Source organism: Salvelinus alpinus, chromosome 8 (genome assembly GCF_045679555.1).
Source record: "Salvelinus alpinus chromosome 8, SLU_Salpinus.1, whole genome shotgun sequence".
Taxonomy (NCBI): domain Eukaryota; kingdom Metazoa; phylum Chordata; class Actinopteri; order Salmoniformes; family Salmonidae; genus Salvelinus; species Salvelinus alpinus.
In genome coordinates, this window is record NC_092093.1 from 3,497,775 (window position 1) to 3,516,158 (window position 18,384).

The window sequence follows — 18,384 nt, forward strand, 5'->3', positions numbered from 1 at the left end:
ATAATACTGCATAGGAACTGCATAATGCTTCATAATACTGCATAGGAACTTTCTTGATATGGAACGTAAAAACACATATTGTCCCTCTCTCTCTCAACAGGAATCTTTAATGGACTGCTATAAACCCACTGAGGTGAGTAGTAGTGGTCTCTCTCTCTCTCTCTCACTCTCTCACTCTCTCTCTCTCACTCTCTCACTCTCTCACTCACACACACACACACACGGGGGCGAGCTGTTTTGTGAAAAAATCTCACTCTGCACACAGCAACCCCATTCTGTACTCTCTAAAAAGACATACCCCATTCTGACTGTACACTCTAAAAGACACCACCCCATTCTGACTGTACACTCTAAAAGACACCACCCCATTCTGACTGTACACTCTAAAAGACACCACCCCATTCTGACTGTACACTCTAAAAGACACCACCCCATTCTGACTGTACACTCTAAAAGACACCACCCCATTCTGACTGTACACTCTAAAAGACACCACCCCATTCTGACTGTACACTCTAAAAGACACCACCCCATTCTGACTGTACACTCTAAAAGACACCACCCCATTCTGACTGTACACTCTAAAAGACACCACCCCATTCTGACTGTACACTCTAAAAGACACCACCCCATTCTGACTGTACACTCTAAAAGACACACCATCTGTCAGCAAAGTGTGAGTGGTGTGGTTTGATGTGGTTTGAGCCCGACGGCATTAGGTCAGTTTGAAACAGTAGCGAGGTCATTGGTATGCATGATGGGCGTCACACACAATCACAGCAGTAATCCCTAGAGCAGGGTTTCCCAAACTCTGTCCCGGGGCCCCTTCTGGGTACACCTTTTTTTTTCTTTTTTTTTGCCCTAGCACTACACAGCCGATTCAACTAACCAACTCATTATTATTTTTTTTAAATGTGATGATTTGAATCAGCTGTGTAGCGCTAGGGCAAAAAAACAAAAGGTGTACCCAAAACAAAAGGTGTACCCAGAAACACTGACGTAGAAGCTGCAGGCCGTGTGCGGTGGCGCATGCCTGTAATCCAAGTCACTGGGAGGCTAAGGTTGATACAAATCATGACAAAAACAAAGTGATTAACCAGTCATAACTAGCCAATGGCAATGCAGATTACACAGTAAGCAACCAATCAATTAAACACAGGATATTGCATCATGGAACACCCAGCTTCTTCGCTTCTAGAAACTTTTTTTAAAAACACAAATTAACAAACTTAGTTGTGCCCATCCATCCTTTTAAAAGATAAATTCATCTTGGTATGTATCTTCGCTCCTTTTAAAACACTTCTTTCGATCTTTGTATTTGTACTTTGTGAGTTCCGCCATTGTTTGGTTGAGTTTGTTTGACGTCCTTGATAATGTCATGCCTCTTATTCCATTGCATTGTGTTAATTTGTCTGATATGCTGTTGCGGTCCAGCAGTTTTAATGCAATGGTCGTTTTCATGTTAATATCAGCGTTTTGGGGTGGCAGGTAGCCTAGTGGTTAGAGCGTTGGACTAGTAACCGAAAGGTTGTAAGATCGAATCCCCGAGCTGACAAGGTAAAAATCTATCTTTCTGCCCCTGAACAGGGCAGTTAACCCACTGTTCCTAGGCTGTCATTGTAACTAAAAATGTGTTCTTAAATGACTTGCCTAGTTAAATAAAGGTTAAATAATGATTTTTTAAAATTTAGTCGGGTTGAGGTGGCCTGTAGTAGTGGTTTTAATATACGCTACCGTTCCAAAGTTTGAGGTCACTTAGAAATGTCCTTGTTTTTTAAAGGAAAAGCACATTTTTTGTCCATTAAAGTAACATCAAATTGATCAGAAATACAGTGTAGACATTGTTAATGTTGTAAATGACTATTGTAGCTGGAAACGGCAGATTTTTAATGGAATATCTACATAGGCGTACAGAGGCCCATTATCAGCAACCATCACTCCTGTGTTCCAACGGCACGTTGTGTTAGCTAATCCAAGTTTATCATTTTAAAAGGCTAATTGATCATTAGAAAACCCTTTTGCAATTATGTTAGCACAGCTGAAAACTGTTGTGCTGATTAAAGAACCAATAAAACTGGCCTTTTTTAGACAAGTTGAGTATCTGGAGCATCAGCATTTGTGGGTTCGATTACAGGCTCAAAATGGCCAGAAACAAAGACCTATCTTCTGAAACTCGTCAGTCTATTCTTGTTCTGAGAAATGAAGGCTATTCCATGAGAGAAATCGCCAAGAAACTGAAGATCTCGTACAACGCTGTGTACTACTGTCACGTTGGTATACGGATCGGGAGACAGGCGCAGGAATGCGTAATATTTGTTTTAAATTATTACCCAAATTACAGCGTGCCGTGTAAAGGCACGGGGACGAAGAACCAGACAAACACGTACACAAAAAAACACAGGGTTGAAACCCAAACAAAAGAGCAACTCGAATAAATAACACAATGATACAACACGGGCCGAAACCCGTAATTATCTTCGCAATACAAGCGAAATTAAATTAAAGCCAAGAACAACACAGGTACTCACATGACCAATGGACATTGTAACAATAATCGACAGAACAATGGTGAACAAAGGGCACATTTATACAATTACTAATCACTGGGAATAGGGAGCAGGGTAATGACAGTTCCGGAGGGATCCGTGATAACTTCTCCCTTCACAGAACAGCACGAACTGGCTCTAACCAGAATAGAAAGAGGAGTGGGAGGCCCCGGTGCACAACTGAGCAAGAGCAACATTAGAGAGTCTAGTTTGAGAAACAGACGCCTCACAAGTCCTCAACTGGCAGCTTCATTAAATAGTACCCACAAAACACCAGTCTCAACGTCAACAGTGAAGAGGCGACTCCGGGATGCTGGCCTTCTAGGCAGAGTTGCAAAGAAAAAGCCCCATCTCAGACTGGCTAATAAAAAGAAAAGCTTAAGATGGGCAAAAGAACACAGACACTGGACAGAGGAACTCTGCCTAGAAGGCCAGCATCCCGGAGTCGCCTCTTCACTGTTGACGTTTACAAGTAAGGTTGTGGGGCTTGCTAAAGCTCTCTAGATATTTAAAACGTTTTACTTTACTTTTTAAAGCAAAGCCGTTTTAAAGCATGTTATAGTAGTGGTAGTGACTGGTTATAGTAGTGGTAGTGACTGGTTATAGTAGTGGTAGTGTCTGGTTATAGTAGTGGTAGTGACTGGTTATAGTAGTGGTAGTGACTGGTTATAGTAGTGGTAGTGACTGGTTATAGTAGTGGTAGTGACTGGTTATAGTAGTGGTAGTGACTGGTTATAGTAGTGGTAGTGACTGGTTATAGTAGTGGTAGTGACTGGTTATAGTAGTGGTAGTGACTGGTTATAGTAGTGGTAGTGACTGGTTATAGTAGTGGTAGTGACTGGTTATAGTAGTGGTAGTGACTGGTTATAGTAGTGGTAGTGACTGGTTATAGTAGTGGTAGTGACTGGTTATAGTAGTGGTAGTGACTGGTTATAGTAGTGGTAGTGACTGGTTATAGTAGTGGTAGTGACTGGTTATAGTAGTGGTAGTGACTGGTTATAGTAGTGGTAGTGACTGGTTATAGTAGTGGTAGTGACTGGTTATAGTAGTGGTAGTGACTGGTTATAGTAGTGGTAGTGACTGGTTATAGTAGTGGTAGTGACTGGTTATAGTTATAGTAGTGACTGGTTATAGTAGTGGTAGTGACTGGTTATAGTAGTGGTAGTGACTGGTTATAGTAGTGGTAGTGACTGGTTATAGTAGTGGTAGTGACTGGTTATAGTAGTGGTAGTGACTGGTTATAGTAGTGGTAGTGACTGGTTATAGTAGTGGTAGTGACTGGTTATAGTAGTGGTAGTGACTGGTTATAGTAGTGGTAGTGACTGGTTATAGTAGTGGTAGTGACTGGTTATAGTAGTGGTAGTGACTGGTTATAGTAGTGGTAGTGACTGGTTATAGTAGTGGTAGTGACTGGTTATAGTAGTGGTAGTGACTGGTTATAGTAGTGGTAGTGACTGGTTATAGTAGTGGTAGTGACTGGTTATAGTAGTGGTAGTGACTGGTTATAGTAGTGGTAGTGACTGGTTATAGTTATAGTAGTGACTGGTTATAGTAGTGGTAGTGACTCGTCATAGTAGTGGTAGTGACTGGTTATAGTAGTGGTAGTGACTGGTTATAGTAGTGGTAGTGACTGGTTATAGTAGTGGTAGTGACTGGTTATAGTAGTGGTAGTGACTGGTTATAGTAGTGGTAGTGACTGGTTATAGTAGTGGTAGTGACTGGTTATAGTAGTGGTAGTGACTGGTTATAGTAGTGGTAGTGACTGGTTATAGTAGTGGTAGTGACTGGTTATAGTAGTGGTAGTGACTGGTTATAGTAGTGGTAGTGACTGGTTATAGTTATAGTAGTGACTGGTTATAGTAGTGGTAGTGACTGGTTATAAGTGGTAGTGACTGGTTATAGTAGTGGTAGTGACTGGTTATAGTAGTGGTAGTGACTGGTTATAGTAGTGGTAGTGACTGGTTATAGTAGTGGTAGTGACTGGTTATAGTAGTGGTAGTGACTGGTTATAGTAGTGGTAGTGACTGGTTATAGTAGTGGCAGTGACTGGTTATAGTAGTGGTAGTGACTGGTTATAGTAGTGGTAGTGACTGGTTATAGTAGTGGTAGTGACTGGTTATAGTTATAGTAGTGACTGGTTATAGTAGTGGTAGTGACTGGTTATAGTTATAGTAGTGACTGGTTATAGTAGTGGTAGTGACTGGTTATAGTAGTGGTAGTGACTGGTTATAGTAGTGGTAGTGACTGGTTATAGTAGTGGTAGTGACTGGTTATAGTAGTGGTAGTGACTGGTTATAGTAGTGGTAGTGACTGGTTATAGTTATAGTAGTGACTGGTTATAGTAGTGGTAGTGACTGGTTATAGTAGTGGTAGTGACTGGTTATAGTAGTGGTAGTGACTGGTTATAGTAGTGGTAGTGACTGGTTATAGTAGTGGTAGTGACTGGTTATAGTAGTGGTAGTGACTGGTTATAGTAGTGGTAGTGACTGGTTATAGTAGTGGTAGTGACTGGTTATAGTAGTGGTAGTGACTGGTTATAGTAGTGGTAGTGACTGGTTATAGTAGTGGTAGTGACTGGTTATAGTTATAGTAGTGACTGGTTATAGTAGTGGTAGTGACTGGTTATAGTAGTGGTAGTGACTGGTTATAGTAGTGGTAGTGACTGGTTATAGTTATAGTAGTGACTGGTTATAGTAGTGGTAGTGACTGGTTATAGTAGTGGTAGTGACTGGTTATAGTAGTGGTAGTGACTGGTTATAGTAGTGGTAGTGACTGGTTATAGTAGTGGTAGTGACTGGTTATAGTAGTGGTAGTGACTGGTTATAGTAGTGGTAGTGACTGGTTATAGTAGTGGTAGTGACTGGTTATAGTAGTGGTAGTGACTGGTTATAGTTATAGTAGTGGTAGTGACTGGTTATAGTAGTGGTGGTGACTGGTTATAGTAGTGGTAGTGACTGGTTATAGTAGTGGTAGTGACTGGTTATAGTAGTGGTAGTGACTGGTTATAGTAGTGGTAGTGACTGGTTATAGTTATAGTAGTGACTGGTTATAGTAGTGGTAGTGACTGGTTATAGTAATGGTAGTGACTGGTTATAGTTATAGTAGTGACTGGTTATAGTAGTGGTAGTGACTGGTTATAGTAGTGGTAGTGACTGGTTATAGTAGTGGTAGTGACTGGTTATAGTAGTGGTAGTGACTGGTTATAGTTATAGTAGTGGTAGTGACTGGTTATAGTAGTGGTGGTGACTGGTTATAGTAGTGGTAGTGACTGGTTATAGTAGTGGTAGTGACTGGTTATAGTAGTGGTAGTGACTGGTTATAGTAGTGGTAGTGACTGGTTATAGTTATAGTAGTGACTGGTTATAGTAGTGGTATTGACTGGTTATAGTAATGGTAGTGACTGGTTATAGTAGTGGTAGTGACTGGTTATAGTAATGGTAGTGACTGGTTATAGTAGTGGTAGTGACTGGTTATAGTAGTGGTAGTGACTGGTTATAGTAGTGGTAGTGACTGGTTATAGTTATAGTAGTGACTGGTTATAGTAGTGGTAGTGACTGGTTATAGTAATGGTAGTGACTGGTTATAGTTATAGTAGTGGTAGTGACTGGTTATAGTAGTGGTAGTGACTGGTTATAGTAGTGGTAGTGACTGGTTATAGTAGTGGTAGTGACTGGTTATAGTAGTGGTAGTGACTGGTTATAGTAGTGGTGGTGACTGGTTATAGTAGTGGTGGTGACTGGTTATAGTAGTGGTGGTGACTGGTTATAGTAGTGGTAGTGACTGGTTATAGTAGTGGTAGTCACTCAGTAGTTGTGTGGTTGTTGTCAGTAGTTGTGTGGTTGTTGTCAGTAGTTGTGTGGTTGTTGTCAGTAGTTGTGTGGTTGTTGTCAGTAGTTGTGTGGTTGTTGTCAGAAGTTGTGTGGTCAGTAGTTGTGTGGTTGTGGTCAGTAGTTGTGTTGTTGTGGTCAGTAGTTGTGTGGTTGTTGTCACTAGATGTGGTCAGAAGTTGTGTGGTTGTGGTCAGAAGTTGTGTGGTTGTGGTCAGTAGTTGTGTGGTTGTGGTCAGTTGTTGTGTGGTTGTTGTCAGTAGTTGTGTGGTAGTTGTCAGTAGTTGTGTGGTTGTGGTCAGTAGTTGTGTGGTTGTGGTCAGTAGTTGTGTGGTTGTGGTCAGTAGTTGTGTGGTTGTGGTCAGTTGTTGTGTGGTTGTTGTCAGTAGTTGTGTGGTTGTGGTCAGTGGTTGTGGTCAGTTGTTGTGTGGTTGTGGTCAGTAGTTGTGTGGTCAGTTATTATATGGTTGTGGTCAGTAGTTGTGTGGTTGTGGTCAGTTGTTGTGTGGTCAGTTATTATATGGTTGTGGTCAGTAGTTGTGTGGTTGTGGTCAGTTGTTGTGTGGTCAGTTATTATATGGTTGTGGTCAGTAGTTGTGTGGTTGTGGTCAGTTGTTGTGTGGTCAGTTATTATATGGTTGTGGTCAGTAGTTGTGTGGTTGTGGTCAGTTGTTGTGTGGTCAGTTATTATATGGTTGTGGTCAGTAGTTGTGTGGTTGTGGTCACTCTTCACCCTCATCATAATTTTTCCCCTCTGTGTCTGTGAGTATCCATAGCAACGGCTCCGTTTGATGATGACACAGAGAGTTGCTATTAGAACTCTGAATGTTTCTTCAAGTCGCAAAAACCATTAAACGCTGTGATGATTATGGCTCTCATGAGGAGCGCCACAGGAAAGGGAGACCCAGCTGGAAAGGAAGACTCTGCTGCAGAGGATAAATTCGTTAGAGTTAACTGCACCTCAGATTGCAGCCCAAATAAAAGCTTCACAGAGTTGAAGTAAAAAACACATCTCAACATCAACTGTTCAGAGGAGACTGTGTGAATCAGGCCTTCATGGTTGAATTGCTGCAAAGAAACCACGACTAAAGGACACCAATTAGAAGAAGAGACTTGCTTGGGACAAGAAACACGAGCAATGGACATTAGACCGGTGGAAATCTGTCCTTTGGTCAAAATGTTATATTTTTGGTTCCAACTGCCGTGTCTTTGTGAGACGCAGAGTAGGTGAATGGATGATCTCCGCATGTGTGGTTCCCACCGTGAAGCATGGAGGAGGAGGTGTTATGGTGTGGGGGTGCTTTGCTGGTGACACTGTCTGTGATTTATTTAGAATTCAAGGCACACTTAACTAGCATGGCTACCACAGCATTCTGCAGCGATACGCCATCCCATCTGGTTTGGGCTTTACGGGACTATCATTTGTTTTCAACAGGACAATGGGGTGGCACGGAGCCTAGTGGTTAACTGCCCCTGAACAAGGCAGTTAACCCACTGTTCCCCGGTAGGCCGTCATTGAAAATAAGAATTTGTTCTTAACTGACTTGCCTTGTTAAATAAATAAATAAATAAAATAAAAAGCAATGACCCAGCACACCTCCAGACAGTGTAAGGGCTATTTGACCAAGAAGGAGAGTGATGGAGTGCTGCATCAGATGACCTGGCCTCCACAATCCCCTGACCTCAACTCATTTAAGATGGTTTGGGATGAGTCAGACCGCAGAGTGAAGGAAAAGCGGCCAACAAGTGCTCAGCATATGTGGGAACTCCTTCAAGCGTGTTGGAAAAGCATTCCTCAAGAAGCTGGTTGAGAGAATGCCAAGAGCGTGCAAAGCAATAATATAAAATATCAAATATATTTTGATTTGTTTAACACTTTTTTGGTTACTACATGATTCCATATGTGTTATTTCATTTTGATGTCTTCACTATTATTCTACAATGTAGAAAATATAGAAAACCCCTTGAATGAGTGGGTGTGTCCAAACTTTTGACTGGTACTGTATATCTCGTCCAACGTTATAGCTAGCATGGCTAAAGAGGGCTGACTCTGCGTTGTATGTCCTAATGATTGAATTGGACTTTCATATGAAAGTATGCTGTTGAACATTTTAACATCATTTGTTGAATAAATAAACATCATACTCAAATTTAACAAAGTTGTTTAATATTCTTCTACCTATAAAATGTTGTCCCAAGACACCGGGATTTTACGTGTGTCGTGAAAAACATTAGCGCGAGCAACATTAGAATGAACAACATTAGAATGAACAACATTAGAATGAACAACATTAGAATGAACAACATTAGAATGAACAACATTAGAATGATCAACATTAGAATGAGCAACATTAGAATGATCAACATTAGAATGAACAACATTTGCGTGAACAACATTAGAATGAACAACATTAGAATGAACAACATTAGAATGAACAACATTAGAATGAACAACATTAGAATGAACAACATTAGAGTGAACAACATTAGAATGAACAACATTAGAATGAACAACATTAGAATGAACAACATTAGAATGATCAACATTAGAGTGAACAACATTAGAATGAACAACATTAGAATGAACAACATTAGAATGATCAACATTAGAATGAGCAACATTAGAATGATCAACATTAGAATGAACAACATTAGAATGAACAACATTAGAATGATCAACATTAGAATGAACAACATTAGAATGAACAACATTAGAATGAACAACATTAGAATGAACAACATTAGAATGATCAACATTAGAGTGAACAACATTAGAATGAACAACATTAGAATGAACAACATTAGAATGATCAACATTAGAATGAGCAACATTAGAATGATCAACATTAGAATGAACAACATTTGCGTGAACAACATTAGAATGAACAACATTAGAATGAACAACATTAGAATGAACAACATTAGAATGAACAACATTAGAATGAACAACATTAGAGTGAACAACATTAGAATGAACAACATTAGAATGAACAACATTAGAATGAACAACATTAGAGTGATCAACATTAGAATGATCAACATTAGAATGATCAACATTAGAGTGAACAACATTAGAATGATCAACATTAGAATGATCAACATTAGAGTGAACAACATTAGAATGATCAACATTAGAATGAACAACATTAGAATGAACAACATTAGAATGAACAACATTAGAATGAACAACATTAGAATGAACAACATTAGAATGAACAACATTAGAGTGAACAACATTAGAGTGAACAACATTAGAATGATCAACATTAGAGTGAACAACATTAGAATGATCAACATTAGAATGAACAACATTAGAATGATCAACATTAGAATGATCAACATTAGAATGAACAACATTAGAATGAACAACATTAGAATGAACAACATTAGAGTGAACAACATTAGAATGAACAACATTAGAATGATCAACATTAGAATGAACAACATTAGAATGATCAACATTAGAATGAACAACATTAGAATGAACAACATTAGAATGAACAACATTAGAATGATCAACATTAGAATGAACAACATTAGAATGAACAACATTAGAGTGAACAACATTAGAATGAACAACATTAGAGTGAACAACATTAGAATGATCAACATTAGAATGATCAACATTAGAATGATCAACATTAGAATGAACAACATTAGAATGATCAACATTAGAATGATCAACATTAGAATGAACAACATTAGAGTGAACAACATTAGAATGAACAACATTAGAATGAACAACATTAGAATGATCAACATTAGAATGATCAACATTAGAATGATCAACATTAGAATGAACAACATTAGAATGATCAACATTAGAATGATCAACATTAGAATGAACAACATTAGAGTGAACAACATTAGAATGAACAACATTAGAATGAACAACATTAGAATGAACAACATTAGAATGAACAACATTAGAATGAACAACATTAGAATGATCAACATTAGAGTGAACAACATTAGAATGAACAACATTAGAATGAACAACATTAGAATGAACAACATTAGAATGAACAACATTAGAATGATCAACATTAGAATGATCAACATTAGAATGAACAACATTAGAATGAACAACATTAGAATGATCAACATTAGAATGAACAACATTAGAATGAACAACATTAGAATGAACAACATTAGAATGATCAACATTAGAATGAACAACATTAGAATGATCAACATTAGAATGAACAACATTAGAATGAACAACATTAGAATGAACAACATTAGAATGATCAACATTAGAATGATCAACATTAGAATGAACAACATTAGAATGATCAACATTAGAATGATCAACATTAGAATGAACAACATTAGAATGAACAACATTAGAATGATCAACATTAGAATGAACAACATTAGAATGAACAACATTAGAATGATCAACATTAGAATGATCAACATTAGAATGAACAACATTAGAATGAACAACATTAGAATGATCAACATTAGAATGAACAACATTAGAATGAACAACATTAGAATGAACAACATTAGAATGATCAACATTAGAATGAACAACATTAGAATGAACAACATTAGAATGAACAACATTAGAATGATCAACATTAGAATGATCAACATTAGAATGATCAACATTAGAATGAACAACATTAGAATGAACAACATTAGAATGAACAACATTAGAATGAACAACATTAGAATGATCAACATTAGAATGATCAACATTAGAATGATCAACATTAGAATGATCAACATTAGAATGATCAACATTAGAAAGATCAACATTAGAAAGATCAACATTAGAATGAACAACATTAGAATGAACAACATTAGAATGAACAACATTAGAATGAACAACATTAGAATGATCAACATTAGAATGATCAACATTAGAATGATCAACATTAGAATGATCAACATTAGAATGATCAACATTAGAATGAACAACATTAGAATAAACAACATTAGAGTGAACAACATTAGAGTGAACAACATTAGAATGAACAACATTAGAATGATCAACATTAGAATGAACAACATTAGAATGAACAACATTAGAATGATCAACATTAGAATGATCAACATTAGAATGATCAACATTAGAATGATCAACATTAGAATGAACAACATTAGAATGAACAACATTAGAATGAACAACATTAGAATGAACAACATTAGAATAAACAACATTAGAATAAACAACATTAGAGTGAACAACATTAGAGTGAACAACATTAGAATGAACAACATTAGAATGAACAACATTAGAATGAACAACATTAGAATGAACAACATTAGAATGAACAACATTAGAATGAACAACATTAGAATGAACAACATTAGAATGAACAACATTAGAATGATCAACATTAGAATGATCAACATTAGAATGAACAACATTAGAATGATCAACATTAGAATGAACAACATTAGAATGAACAACATTAGAATGAACAACATTAGAATGAACAACATTAGAATGAACAACATTAGAATGAACAACATTAGAATGAACAACATTAGAATAAACAACATTAGAGTGATCAACATTAGAATGAACAACATTAGAATGAACAACATTAGAATGATCAACATTAGAATGATCAACATTAGAATGAACAACATTAGAATGAACAACATTAGAATGAACAACATTAGAATGAACAACATTAGAATGAACAACATTAGAATGATCAACATTAGAATGAACAACATTAGAATGATCAACATTAGAATGAACAACATTAGAATGAACAACATTAGAATGAACAACATTAGAATAAACAACATTAGAGTGATCAACATTAGAATGAACAACATTAGAATGAACAACATTAGAATGAACAACATTAGAATGAACAACATTAGAGTGAACAACATTAGAGTGAACAACATTAGAATGATCAACATTAGAATGATCAACATTAGAATGATCAACATTAGAATGATCAACATTAGAATGAACAACATTAGAATGAACAACATTAGAATGAACAACATTAGAATGATCAACATTAGAATGAACAACATTAGAATGATCAACATTAGAATGAACAACATTAGAATGAACAACATTAGAATGATCAACATTAGAAAGATCAACATTAGAATGAACAACATTAGAATGATCAACATTAGAATGAACAACATTAGAATGAACAACATTAGAATGATCAACATTAGAATGATCAACATTAGAATGATCAACATTAGAATGAACAACATTAGAATGAACAACATTAGAATGAACAACATTAGAATGAACAACATTAGAATGATCAACATTAGAATGAACAACATTAGAATGAACAACATTAGAATAAACAACATTAGAATAAACAACATTAGAGTGAACAACATTAGAGTGAACAACATTAGAGTGAACAACATTAGAATGAACAACATTAGAATGAACAACATTAGAATGATCAACATTAGAATGATCAACATTAGAATGAACAACATTAGAATGAACAACATTAGAATGAACAACATTAGAATGAACAACATTAGAATGAACAACATTAGAATGAACAACATTAGAATGATCAACATTAGAATGAACAACATTAGAATGAACAACATTAGAATGAACAACATTAGAATGATCAACATTAGAATGAACAACATTAGAATGATCAACATTAGAATGATCAACATTAGAATGAACAACATTAGAATGAACAACATTAGAATGAACAACATTAGAATGAACAACATTAGAATGATCAACATTAGAATGAACAACATTAGAATGATCAACATTAGAATGATCAACATTAGAATGATCAACATTAGAATGAACAACATTAGAATGATCAATATTAGAATGATCAACATTAGAATGAACAACATTAGAATGAACAACATTAGAATGATCAACATTAGAATGATCAACATTAGAATGAACAACATTAGAATGAACAACATTAGAATGATCAACATTAGAATGAACAACATTAGAATGAACAACATTAGAATGAACAACATTAGAATGAACAACATTAGAATGATCAACATTAGAATGAACAACATTAGAATGATCAACATTAGAATGAACAACATTAGAATGAACAACATTAGAATGATCAACATTAGAATGAACAACATTAGAATGAACAACATTAGAATGAACAACATTAGAATGAACAACATTAGAATGATCAACATTAGAATGAACAACATTAGAATGAACAACATTAGAATGAACAACATTAGAATGATCAACATTAGAATGAACAACATTAGAATGAACAACATTAGAATGATCAACATTAGAATGAACAACATTAGAATGAACAACATTAGAATGAACAACATTAGAATGAACAACATTAGAATGAACAACATTAGAATGATCAACATTAGAATGAACAACATTAGAATGATCAACATTAGAAAGATCAACATTAGAATGAACAACATTAGAATGATCAACATTAGAATGATCAACATTAGAATGAACAACATTAGAATGAACAACATTAGAATGAACAACATTAGAATGATCAACATTAGAATGATCAACATTAGAATGATCAACATTAGAATGAACAACATTAGAATGAACAACATTAGAATGAACAACATTAGAATGAACAACATTAGAATGAACAACATTAGAATAAACAACATTAGAGTGAACAACATTAGAGTGAACAACATTAGAATGAACAACATTAGAATGAACAACATTAGAATGATCAACATTAGAATGAACAACATTAGAATGAACAACATTAGAATGATCAACATTAGAATGAACAACATTATAATGAACAACATTAGAATGATCAACATTAGAATGATCAACATTAGAATGAACAACATTAGAATGAACAACATTAGAATGAACAACATTAGAATGAACAACATTCGAATAAACAACATTAGAATGAACAACATTAGAGTGAACAACATTAGAGTGAACAACATTAGAATGAACAACATTAGAATGAACAACATTAGAATGAACAACATTAGAATGATCAACATTAGAAAGATCAACATTAGAATGAACAACATTAGAATGATCAACATTAGAATGAACAACATTAGAATGAACAACATTAGAATGAACAACATTAGAATGAACAACATTAGAATGATCAACATTAGAATGATCAACATTAGAATGAACAACATTAGAATGAACAACATTAGAATGATCAACATTAGAATGAACAACATTAGAATGAACAACATTAGAATGAACAACATTAGAATGAACAACATTAGAATGATCAACATTAGAATGAACAACATTAGAATGAACAACATTAGAATGAACAACATTAGAATAAACAACATTAGAATAAACAACATTAGAGTGAACAACATTAGAATGAACAACATTAGAATAAACAACATTAGAGTGAACAACATTAGAGTGAACAACATTAGAATGAACAACATTAGAATGAACAACATTAGAATGATCAACATTAGAATGATCAACATTAGAATGAACAACATTAGAATGATCAACATTAGAATGAACAACATTAGAATGAACAACATTAGAATGAACAACATTAGAATGAACAACATTAGAATGAACAACATTAGAATGATCAACATTAGAATGATCAACATTAGAATGAACAACATTAGAATGAACAACATTAGAATGAACAACATTAGAATGATCAACATTAGAATGAACAACATTAGAATGATCAACATTAGAATGATCAACATTAGAATGAACAACATTAGAATGAACAACATTAGAATGAACAACATTAGAATGATCAACATTAGAATGAACAACATTAGAATGATCAACATTAGAATGAACAACATTAGAATGATCAACATTAGAATGATCAACATTAGAATGAACAACATTAGAATGATCAATATTAGAATGATCAACATTAGAATGAACAACATTAGAATGAACAACATTAGAATGATCAACATTAGAATGATCAACATTAGAATGAACAACATTAGAATGAACAACATTAGAATGATCAACATTAGAATGAACAACATTAGAATGAACAACATTAGAATGAACAACATTAGAATGAACAACATTAGAATGATCAACATTAGAATGAACAACATTAGAATGATCAACATTAGAATGAACAACATTAGAATGAACAACATTAGAATGAACAACATTAGAATGAACAACATTAGAATGAACAACATTACAATGAACAACATTACAATGAACAACATTAGAATGATCAACATTAGAATGAACAACATTAGAATGAACAACATTAGAATGATCAACATTAGAATGATCAACATTAGAATGAACAACATTAGAATGAACAACATTAGAATGATCAACATTAGAATGAACAACATTAGAATGAACAACATTAGAATGAACAACATTAGAATGAACAACATTAGAATGATCAACATTAGAATGATCAACATTAGAATGATCAACATTAGAATGAACAACATTAGAATGATCAACATTAGAAAGATCAACATTAGAATGAACAACATTAGAATGATCAACATTAGAATGAACAACATTAGAATGAACAACATTAGAATGAACAACATTAGAATGAACAACATTAGAATGATCAACATTAGAATGATCAACATTAGAATGATCAACATTAGAATGAACAACATTAGAATGAACAACATTAGAATGAACAACATTAGAATGAACAACATTAGAATAAACAACATTAGAGTGAACAACATTAGAGTGAACAACATTAGAATGAACAACATTAGAATGATCAACATTAGAATGAACAACATTAGAATGAACAACATTAGAATGATCAACATTAGAATGATCAACATTAGAATGAACAACATTAGAATGAACAACATTAGAATGAACAACATTAGAATGAACAACATTAGAATGAACAACATTAGAATAAACAACATTAGAGTGAACAACATTAGAGTGAACAACATTAGAATGAACAACATTAGAATGAACAACATTAGAATGAACAACATTAGAATGAACAACATTAGAATGAACAACATTAGAGTGATCAACATTAGAATGAACAACATTAGAATGAACAACATTAGAATGAACAACATTAGAATGATCAACATTAGAATGATCAACATTAGAATGATCAACATTAGAATGATCAACATTAGAATGAACAACATTAGAATGAACAACATTAGAATGATCAACATTAGAATGAACAACATTAGAATGATCAACATTAGAATGAACAACATTAGAATGAACAACATTAGAATGAACAACATTAGAATGAACAACATTAGAATGAACAACATTAGAATAAACAACATTAGAGTGATCAACATTAGAATGAACAACATTAGAATGAACAACATTAGAATGAACAACATTAGAATGAACAACATTAGAGTGAACAACATTAGAGTGAACAACATTAGAATGATCAACATTAGAATGATCAACATTAGAATGAACAACATTAGAATGAACAACATTAGAATGACCAACATTAGAATGATCAACATTAGAATGAACAACATTAGAATGATCAACATTAGAATGAACAACATTAGAATGAACAACATTAGAATGATCAACATTAGAAAGATCAACATTAGAATGAACAACATTAGAATGATCAACATTAGAATGAACAACAGTAGAATGAACAACATTAGAATGAACAACATTAGAATGAACAACATTAGAATGATCAACATTAGAATGATCAACATTAGAATGAACAACATTAGAATGAACAACATTAGAATGATCAACATTAGAATGAACAACATTAGAATGAACAACATTAGAATGAACAACATTAGAATGAACAACATTAGAATGAACAACATTAGAATGATCAACATTAGAATGAACAACATTAGAATGAACAACATTAGAATGAACAACATTAGAATAAACAACATTAGAATAAACAACATTAGAGTGAACAACATTAGAATGAACAACATTAGAATAAACAACATTAGAGTGAACAACATTAGAGTGAACAACATTAGAATGAACAACATTAGAATGAACAACATTAGAATGATCAACATTAGAATGATCAACATTAGAATGAACAACATTAGAATGATCAACATTAGAATGAACAACATTAGAATGAACAACATTAGAATGATCAACATTAGAATGAACAACATTAGAATGAACAACATTAGAATGAACAACATTAGAATGAACAACATTAGAATGATCAACATTAGAATGATCAACATTAGAATGAACATCATTAGAATGAACAACATTAGAATGAACAACATTAGAATGAACAACATTAGAATGATCAACATTAGAATGAACAACATTAGAATGATCAACATTAGAATGATCAACATTAGAATGATCAACATTAGAGTGAACAACATTAGAATGATCAACATTAGAATGATCAACATTAGAATGAACAACATTAGAATGAACAACATTAGAATGAACAACATTAGAATGAACAACATTAGAATGATCAACATTAGAATGAACAACATTAGAATGATCAACATTAGAATGAACAACATTAGAATGAACAACATTAGAATGATCAACATTAGAAAGATCAACATTAGAATGAACAACATTAGAATGATCAACATTAGAATGAACAACATTAGAATGATCAACATTAGAATGAACAACATTAGAATGAACAACATTAGAATGAACAACATTAGAATGAACAACATTAGAATGAACAACATTAGAATGATCAACATTAGAATGATCAACATTAGAATGAACAACATTAGAATGAACAACATTAGAATGAACAACATTAGAATGATCAACATTAGAATGAACAACATTAGAATGATCAACATTAGAATGATCAACATTAGAATGAACAACATTAGAATGAACAACATTAGAATGAACAACATTAGAATGATCAACATTAGAATGAACAACATTAGAATGATCAACATTAGAATGAACAACATTAGAATGATCAACATTAGAATGATCAACATTAGAATGAACAACATTAGAATGATCAATATTAGAATGATCAACATTAGAATGAACAACATTAGAATGAACAACATTAGAATGATCAACA

At 33.8% G+C, this 18,384-nt stretch overlaps 1 protein-coding gene across 1 annotated transcript in view; it reads left to right on the forward strand.

Annotated features, from left to right (window-relative positions):
* Nucleotides 1-18,384, forward strand: part of LOC139582437 (protein phosphatase 1 regulatory subunit 14C-like) — a 54,189-nt gene that overhangs the window by 20,572 nt on the left and 15,233 nt on the right. Inside the window, exon 3 of the mRNA XM_071412440.1 lies at nucleotides 101-133. Within this exon, the coding sequence (XP_071268541.1) occupies nucleotides 101-133 (33 nt within the window). The remainder of the gene's footprint in view (nucleotides 1-100; nucleotides 134-18,384) is intronic.